General features: G+C 37.5%; 2 protein-coding genes across 2 annotated transcripts; one reads left to right on the top strand and one right to left on the bottom strand.

Moving 5' to 3' along the window:
* Positions 1-349: 349 nt before the first annotated feature.
* emc8 (ER membrane protein complex subunit 8) lies at positions 350-4,466 on the bottom strand. Its single transcript, XM_080031157.1, has 6 exons — positions 4,298-4,466; positions 3,954-4,206; positions 3,380-3,456; positions 3,216-3,285; positions 3,007-3,101; positions 350-1,483 (listed from the first exon to the last, which is right to left on the bottom strand). Exons 1-6 carry the CDS (start codon positions 4,354-4,356, stop codon positions 1,324-1,326), a joined length of 714 nt encoding a protein of 237 aa, XP_079887283.1. The 5' UTR covers positions 4,357-4,466; the 3' UTR covers positions 350-1,323.
* A 943-nt stretch (positions 4,467-5,409) lies between these two features.
* cox4i1 (cytochrome c oxidase subunit 4I1) lies at positions 5,410-8,402 on the top strand. The gene is made up of 5 exons (XM_080031181.1): positions 5,410-5,461; positions 6,274-6,350; positions 7,406-7,570; positions 7,748-7,879; positions 8,059-8,402. The coding sequence occupies exons 2-5, from the start codon at positions 6,275-6,277 to the stop codon at positions 8,193-8,195; spliced, it is 510 nt and encodes a 169-aa protein (XP_079887307.1). The 5' UTR covers positions 5,410-5,461; position 6,274; the 3' UTR covers positions 8,196-8,402.
* Positions 8,403-9,258: the final 856 nt, after the last annotated feature.

The raw sequence follows: 9,258 nt of genomic DNA, 5'->3' as shown, positions 1-9,258 counted from the left end.
AGTTATACTTTTGGAAGGATTACAGTGTGTGATGAGTCGAAATATGATCAGTGACTGCACTTGAGGGAATCATTGAGTGGAGTCATCTACTTCACCATTTGTAATATAAGTGTTTTTAAGATAAATTATGTCATGCAAACTGACATAAAAAATAAATTGTATGTTCTCCAAAATACCTTCCCATTAGAGGCCACAATCTAAGAACTAAAACAAAGCAGCTACAGCCCTGGAAATGTGAGTGATTTAGCTACTTTTTCTAAAACAATTGGTAATAGGACAAACGGGAAAGTCATTTACGAAATAAAGAGTCTGACAAAGTCTTGGATAATTTCAAAAGGTTTAAGTTTCATTGTACATTCAGTTCATAAAATTTCTGTAAAAAAAAAAAAAAGTTATGTTCACACAATTAGCTCTTACTGGTTAAATCTAACGTCAAATATAAAGGTAGTTCTGTATCCTCACATTAAGTATTTAACTTTTTTTTAACATTACTTATTAAATAGTGGTCATTTAAGTATATAAATAAATACTACTTAATTATTAAATCAGATACCAGACATAAAACAAAATTCACACATTCCCGTGATCCGATTCTGTGCATTATATTTCTGAACAAATATCCCAGAAAAACTATTAAAAAGCCAACAGGCCAACATGTATATCATCCAGAATGACATTCCGAAGCGGCACCATTGACAGCTGCAGGAGAGACATGCAGGAAACATGCATGATCCTCTCTTTAATTTATCTGGCCCAAAACATCGTCGGATTACAGTTTTACATGTGAATTTTGTTTTAGGGCTTTAAAAAAAAACTAGAAGTTTAATTAAGAATAATCGTATCATATCTCAGTAGTACAATCATCACCTAAAAATTCTATATAAATGTAGGACACACACAAAGACTTCCTCTCTGTATGGAAAATGGCCATAAAAGTTAAAGAGGGAAAACAACAGATCAAATACTCTAGAATTAAACTTTATGCACACAACTATGACGAAACACAGACCGTTGCAGGAAAAGACAAAAGAACATTTAAATTGCATTCGAACACATATTTTGCCTTCGTCGCCTCAGTATCACACTTGTTAAGGTTGACGCGTGCCAACAGTGCACACATGGCACTTGCCCTTGAGAGATTTTGGCTAACAGAGCTCTGCAAGTTCCTGTTAGTAAGGGAGCCTTTGGATGGATCAAAGACTATTAAGTTCAGCATAGCTGTACTCCTGTGCTACACCATAAGTAGCATCATGCATGCTGAAATGGCAGCAATATTTCTGTGTGTGTGTATGTGTTTAGGGTAATCATTCCTGACTAAAGGTCTTAGCACAGATCCAGGACAGCCTTGTTGATGACGGGGTTGGTCCAGTCGTTCCGCAGATCATCCAGGTGATTGTCAAAGTCAATCAGGCTCTCGTAGGTCCTGCCCTCTAACAGAGCAGATGTGATCTTCTGGGCTTCACTCCAGTCCTCAAAGCAGTCGCTAGAAGACAGACATAAAATGTCAATGTTTGTGTCAATTAAAGGTGTAGTCAGCTATTCTGGAAAGCGCATGTTGTCAAAATCACTTTGTCAAAATCAGTGAAAATCTCCTCAATATCTACTACCTGTCTGTACTGTGTGTGTGTGATGAAAATAAATCCAGTGTTAACCCCTTCAGACCCTGCGTCCATTGGAATGGACATGACATATTTCTTTCTCTAAACCAATAAATACTCTGTAATTGGATGATGTCAGCACTGCTGGTTACTGATTGGATCCTGATTATCCAATCAAAATCATGTAATGACTTTGAGTATGCTCTGAGAGAGTGACAGACATCTGACAAGACAAGTATGGCTCAGCCGATCCAGAGAGGGAAGAGTAACTGCCCATTTTCAATCTAAAATCTACATTTATGTTCATGCTAGCCAAACAAACGTGCTCTCAGTGTAATTTTAACTATTACAAGTGATAATATTTGAAGTTATTTTGAACATATGTCACGTAATTAATTTGTAGGATTTTTTCAAAGTCCGATGTCCATTGCAATGGACATCAGGAGTCGGGTGAATAACCTTGTTAAAGGTTCATTAGCCTACTATAAAAAGCATGGTTATGTGTTGGAAGTTCCATGATCGTTTTACTGAAGGCAAAACTGATGTCTTTTTTATGTCATCTTATCTACAATCCTACATATATTGTCTTCATGTGCATGTTCAGATTGCGTCATAGCATTTCCCTCTCTTCTAGTAGGCACTGGGCTTTCCTGGTGATGACCCCACTGCTGTTCCCTACCCTCGCTGTGATACACCTATCAAGTTGTGCATGTTCAGAAACTTACACAGACTCAAAAACATCCAGTTCTAGATGTTTAGGCCATACCTGAGGACATATATGCCTTTTATTTTTAATGTTTTTATGGCATTTTACGTGCATCGTGTCCTGGCGTCCATTGGAATGGACATGAAAAAAAACTCATAAAAACATGAGTTTGAAAAAAAAAAATATATCCACTCTGTTTTTATGTTCAAGAGTAGTCTGAATCAGCTAAAAAAAAAATTATTTGCCCAGCAGAAAAAATGCGGGTCTGAAGGGGTTAATACACAGCCAAGGTTCTGTAAACGGGCATGTTGCTTGCTTTGGTGGGCCCCTGTTGTTTGCATACCCTCTGTTTACAAACCAGTTTACAGAGCCTAGGCTGTGTATTAACACCAGCTACTTTTTCAGTGCACAGTACACAGTATATACAGCCAGGTAGTATCTTGTGAGGTGATATTCACGGATTGCCACAAAATAAATGTTTTTGAGAAAAGTGTTCTCCAGAATAGCTGACTTTACCTTTAACACCTAAAACATATTATCTATACAATGTATGTATGTACACTGTTTTTGCGAAATATTGCAACTCATTTAGAGAGCACAGTGAACCTGTATTCCAGAAGCTGAGTTTGAGGCACACACACACACACACACACACACGTACAAGTATCACAGTGAAATAGGTCTTAACACAGAGACACTTACTGAGTTACATCTCTGCTTTTCCACTTGTTCTCGTGATGATCATAGATGAGAACAATGGGCTCGAAACAGCTCATTGTTAATCTACTGTTATCCAGCTGAGGGGGGAAAAAAGATTTGTTTAACTAACCACATACTTTGAGTCAGTAAGTCTGCAGTCTAAGTATTCATATATGTATTATCCATTTACAAAAGCCTAAGTAGGTAGGTACCATCACAATAGCTGCTTCGCTGAAGTTCTCACAAATCCTGGCCGCCACTTTTTCCGCAACTTGGTTGGGTCTGAAAGAGAGCGGACCAAGAGGTTAGTGCATCAGAGTGCAGAGATTGTACGCATGGTTCGGAGGGCGTTCTTGTTCATTTTAGTTGTGTGTACCTTGCATCCTTTGTGCGTTCATTGGCTTGATAATATCCAACAATCACATACGTATTCTCTTTACACCACGTATCGATCTGACGTAGCAGGAGGAGGGGTCGTAGAGCCAACATGAAAGAACAAAGGGGAAGAGGGACAGCAGAGGTCAGACCCTATACATTCTCAGCAAGGTAAATAAAATAAACATGGAACTACACACCACCAGTATAGTGCTATCCAGAGTATTAGGAAGACATAGCTGAAACCAATGCAATCTAAAAGTAACCTGCAATATAAACCGGGTTTATAAAGGCTATATTGTTCAGTTTTTGATTTAAACTAGTTTAGAGATATGTCGAGACCCGGATCTAACCCCCATTTATCTGAATAGGAAAAACACCTGTTTGTGCAGAGCAGCACCACAAACTAGAGCCCACCAAATGACCCTGAGGTTGAATCAAATCCAAACTTTCAACAGAAACCGATGTCTTGTATTGTAAGACTATTGTATCGGGCTACACTAGTTTAAAGCTGGGTGTACACTCAATACAGTTACAGAGTTGATTGTGTAAATGTTTACAAGCGGGTAACTTACCAGTGTTAAGGCTACTTCTAGCATAGGAGCCAGAGCGAGAGTGCCGTGAAACAGCGGCACACAGTCCACACACAACACTGGCTCACTGTGGCTGTCTCTCTTTTTCTCCTTGGGTTTTTCGGCCACCAGCAATCCATTGACGGCGCAATGAGGATACTTAGTAGCGTGTAAAACCATTTTACAGTAAGCCTGACTCGTCAGCTGAATAGGCATGTTTATAAGACAATCGGCAGAGTGAGAAGAGCGACGGATCCTGCCAAAGTAGTGACAGTTAAAGAGTGGCTACTGCTGCCGTTAGCTAACGTTACATGTAACTTAATGCACGTAGAAAAGTAAATATCTACCTCAATAGTCCCCTTGCTGTCAGTGTGTGTTGTTTACCTACGCCCTCTAACACGTACATGTAAGCTTAACAATCGGAAAAAATAACTGGAGTCTTTTAGCGCTGTAGGAATTACTCGGTTTCAAGAAATGTAGCCATAGAAGCTAATCTTACTTCCACCTTACACTCGCTTCTGCAGCACCGGTGGCGCCGTAAACCACAATGGTAGTGTCGTAAAAATGAGGCGCTCATGTTCCGCTTTGTCTTTTTTTATCCCTTCGTATCAATTTACAAAAAGAGCAAACATGTGTTAATTGCAAGGGTATACAAAGATTATACATTTAGATTTATCATAGAATTGTGAATAAAATAGTTGAGGTCATAATAATAATAATTAATAGATAAAAATCAAATAAATACATGACATGTGCAGTATCAAGTAACACCAAAAATATAAACATAGTGTACCAAAAAAGAGAAAAAGGAAAGGAAATATTTATTTATTTGTTTATTGAACAGGGACAATGTACAGCACATAAGCAGTACCAGATTTAGCTATAAGCTAATTTAATATCAAAAAAGAAAAGACAAAAAGAAGATAAAGTTAAAGATACAATTATATACTATCTATGATACAAACACGCCATTCCTTTATAAATGCACACATTTTTGTTTTTTGTTTGTTTGTGAATATGCATTTGTGGATGTAGAACTTCCCAATAGGTAAAATAAATTAATAAGAAAAAAATGTATTTCGTCTGTCACTGTAATGAAAGCAGCCAAATATAATATTTCTTAATGTAGGATTACACTTGCAAAACGTCGGCGACTTTTATATACCATCTATGGCGACTATTCAATTATTGATATATTCTCACAAGATACGTAGGCTACATTCACAATACAACAACTAATGTGAGCATGTTTCAAGATGTAACTGACGAAAATAATAGTTAACATTTATTCCACTTTAATAAATCAAGGACCCCATGTTTTCCCCAATCAATAGGCTACTATATTAACCATGCTATTAACGAATTGATTCTAATAAAAGTGGTGTAGTCTGGTCGGTCTGGCCCGCTTTGACCTCTTCTTTAGACAGATATACAACCCAGTGACGTATTTCCGCTCATAGTCATACTTCCTTTTAGACCATCGGCTGACAGGAGCAAGGAAGAGAGAGAAGGTTGTATTTTTTTTACGAGTAGCATTTCCAGTTACATAGTAATACCTAACATTTTGCCACTAGTTTACACACTGGCAAAATATCCGTTTACATTGTAAGTAATGACTGAAGATGAAGGTGCATTTTTAACGGAAATATGCGCTCATACAAGTGACTTTGTCAGAGCGGGTGCAGGCTAGGACGCGCGCTAACTTCCCGTTAGCTTCTAGATTCAGACTCGTGAAGGCGGACGTGTTGCGGAGACAACTATTGTTACAGTTATCTGCAATTGGACCGTATAAAACAATCTAAGTCGACTGCAAATTGTTTAATTTTACAATACGTTCTCATATAAACTAGTACGTCTGCATCATTTGATACTGGGATCTATGACCTTGTGTGTGCGGCTAACGCTAGCATTTGGCTTGGCTTTTACTGAGTAGCTAGCGCGATATCTGTTGTCATGTCATAACAACGATAAGCAAACTAGCATGTGCATACAAAGTAGGTAGGAGAATTTTAATGAAAGCTGCTGGAATTTATTTTAACGCATATATCTGCTCGTGTGTTAAATACAAGAGGGGAAAGCTGAAAATGTTATGTTATAGACTTGCAACCACTCAAATGTCTTTGAAGAAATGTGCAGCTTAAATTAAGTTAATTGTTTTTGATTAATCTTTTATGTATGTGTTTAAGAAATAGTACATTTGTTATAGTAACTACACTTTTGTTTGAAGATTAAAATAATTGTAGTGAAGTTGTGTACACTTTCTTTCATATGTGCATAAAAATGTGTTAGTTTACTAATATTTCTAATATTACATTTTCCACAGAATGCTGACTACCAGAGCGCTTAGCCTCATTGGCAAACGTGCCATTTCCACGTCTGTCTGCGTACGTGGAGGACATGGTGAGTGTAAACTGAAATGACACGGGACTACTTTCTATTTTTGGCACGGTATAAAGTGAAAGCATTTTGTTTATCCTCTGACAGATAACACACCTGTAACCTTTTTAAAAGCCCATAACGTTTGTCATCTGAGAATGCACAATCGTTAAAAGCAAACTATTGATGAATAAAAATAAAACAACGTATTTCATTAAATGTGCATGTATTGACGCCAGAATTTCCCCAAATTAGTAATTGATTAATGAGAATAATGGTATTATGAAATTAATAAATGTTAATGTTAACTTTTACATGTTTTACAGTTTTTTTATTTATTTTTATTTGTATTGTTACCAAATTCTCTAGCATTCTGTAATGTGAGTCTGGGTGGTGTGAATTGCCTGCTTTATCTCTCCTCCCATCTTACCACCTGACACCTTTATACAACTGGCACTGTGCTTGAGCCAAACCAAAGACTGGCCTAACATGTTATCCAACCACCAGAAAAACATTCCTCATACCAATGCAGTGGTTGTCAGTTTATTTTCTTGTGCCAATCTACTGCGAGCACAATAACTTTCAGATGGATTGCCTACAGGACGTTTATTATACATGTATTGAACAAGATTACTTTTTAACACGTGTAAATATCAGTGACATTGTGAATGTCGTCTTTATATTAATACAAAATAAGAAAAAAAATCTCTCAATTAACATAGCAGGATTGGGGTTCAAAAATAATGTAATAGTAATTTAACCACATTATTCCTAGGATTCCCGTTAGTAAAAATATTAACAAATATTCTATGTGTTGGATACAATGTGCAAGCTGAGCCTTCAGCTCTGTTGATAGGTATAGGATTTTGGAATGACTGGAAAGATTCAAACCCCTCTTTGAGGCAATTTCAAATGTTTCGCTTTCTCTTCTGGTGTTAACAGCATAGTCTTCCTAAAAAGTAAGACAATAATTTTTACACTTAAAAACACAAAGAATTAAAAAAAAAAGTTTAAATAAATGAAGGCAACTGGTGTTGGCAAAACGTATTAAATGTCCCATTCTGTGTCTTTCTTTGCAGGTGTCGCCAAGGTAGAGGAGTACACTCTTCCTGCCTACTTCGACAGGCGTGAGAACCCCCTCCCAGACATCTGCTATGTGCAGAACCTCAGTGCTGAGCAGCAGTCCCTGAAGGTGAAGGAGAAGGGCTCCTGGGCTGGACTCTCCAATGAGGAGAAGATTGCATGTAAGACTTCATTGCATCATGCTTTTTATAAGATGCTCCAACGTTCATATGTATTGGTGAAGAGGACTTTCCCAACAGTGAATGTTGCATTGACTAATATAGGAATGTGTTTATAGGTAAGCCTACATTTATTACAATTCTAAGTCATGTAATTTTTGTATGTTTCCAATGTTACAGTGTACCGCATCAGCTTCAAACAGAGCTTTGCTGAGATGAACCAGGGATCGGCGGAGTGGAAGTCTGTGGTCGGAGGGATGTTCTTCTTACTGGGCTTCACCGGCCTGGTTGTGCTCTGGCAGAGAAAATATGGTGAGTATAATGGCTATACTGGTAATGATATGACTGCAAATCTGTACAATATTTGATGTAGTGATGCCTCCATCTTCCAAATATGGATTATTCACACAAAGAGGGAATGCAAGTATCATTAATTATCAATAGTGTTATTAAACCCACTACTTGACACATTTGATATTGTCTCTTTGCAGTGTACGGACCCGTCCCACACACATTTGAGCCCGAGTGGAAAGAGAAGGAGTTGAAGAGGGTTTTGGACATGAAAATGAACCCAGTTGAGGGCTTTGCTGCCAAGTGGGACTACGAAAACCAGCAGTGGAAAAAGTAAAGGAAACAGAGGACCATACCACACCACATACTTGAAGTTAAAGGCAGACCAACTCCAAGATACAAGAATACCATTTATTTCTGTATTTATCCATCGTCCAATTTATCTCAGTCAATGCATTCTGGAAGACCTCTTCCTCCTAAGGTCATCGTGTAAAATAGAAAGAAAGAATAAAGAATTTCCCCCCCCAAAACTTTACAAATGAAATTGTGTGCACTTTTTGACTCCTATGCTTTTAAAATAGATGACCGATCCAGATCAAAAAATGGAGGAGAAAGGATGAAACCGAATGAGGTGATTGCAATGAAGTTGGTTTAGTGGTTTTAAATTAATTTTACTATACGACTATATTGTCATGTTACACACACGCAGGAAGGAGGTGGAGATTGTTGGGTTGTACGATGCTTGGAATAGGAATACCTGTGGACAGTACTAGGCTGTGAAAATGGCACTGAAAACATTTTTTTATTATGCAAAAACTTTGCTGTGTGAAAAAGAATACATTTTTTGCCTAAATTATGATAGAAGGGCACTATTACAAATGTAATCATGGCATGTTATTTTATCGACTTTCTTCATTTAGGAAAATTCAAATGCATATATTTATCATAGACTGTAAAAGATATACCACCTTCAGGAACTAGTCATACGCCCTTGGGTAAGGCTTGTACAAATAATCATGTTAACATAGTTCCTGCTATTTACACTAATAGCCTATACCAATGTGTGGTAGCTCCTACTGGTGACTTCCTTAAATTGTTCTTTTTCAGTGCCAACAATGGGTTGTTATCACGCTAATGACACATTTGAATCAACAAGTAGCCTAAACGTGGGGTTGGGAGGATATGCATATGCCTAGGCTGCTTCAAGAGGGATTCCTTTTTTACCCATTTTATGATCTAGTCTATGTATTTCTTTATCTTTATTATGTTTCCAAGTGGGTGTACCTATACTTTCTATAATGTCTGAATCGCAAACTATGACCTGAACGTATGAACATATTAAATGTTGCATTTGAAATGTTAGCCCATCTCTTTAGTTTGAAACCGTCAGCCCAGTGACG

Source organism: Ammodytes marinus (genome assembly GCF_949987685.1).
Source record: "Ammodytes marinus genome assembly, chromosome: 1".
Taxonomy (NCBI): Eukaryota; Metazoa; Chordata; class Actinopteri; order Uranoscopiformes; family Ammodytidae; genus Ammodytes; species Ammodytes marinus.
This window is presented reverse-complemented; position numbering and strand designations above follow the sequence as displayed.

Coding starts and splice junctions, on each gene's coding strand:
- emc8 (XM_080031157.1), bottom strand. CDS start 4,356: ATGTACGTGTTAGAGGGCGTAGGTAAACAACACACACTGACAGCAAGG. Junction 4,207..4,297: donor ACAGCAAGGGGACTATTGAG/GTAGATATTTAC, acceptor CTACTTTGGCAG/GATCCGTCGCTCTTCTCACT. Junction 3,286..3,379: donor GAACGCACAAAGGATGCAAG/GTACACACAACT, acceptor GCTCTCTTTCAG/ACCCAACCAAGTTGCGGAAA.
- cox4i1 (XM_080031181.1), top strand. CDS start 6,275: ATGCTGACTACCAGAGCGCTTAGCCTCATTGGCAAACGTGCCATTTCC. Junction 6,351..7,405: donor CTGCGTACGTGGAGGACATG/GTGAGTGTAAAC, acceptor CTTTCTTTGCAG/GTGTCGCCAAGGTAGAGGAG. Junction 7,571..7,747: donor CAATGAGGAGAAGATTGCAT/GTAAGACTTCAT, acceptor CCAATGTTACAG/TGTACCGCATCAGCTTCAAA.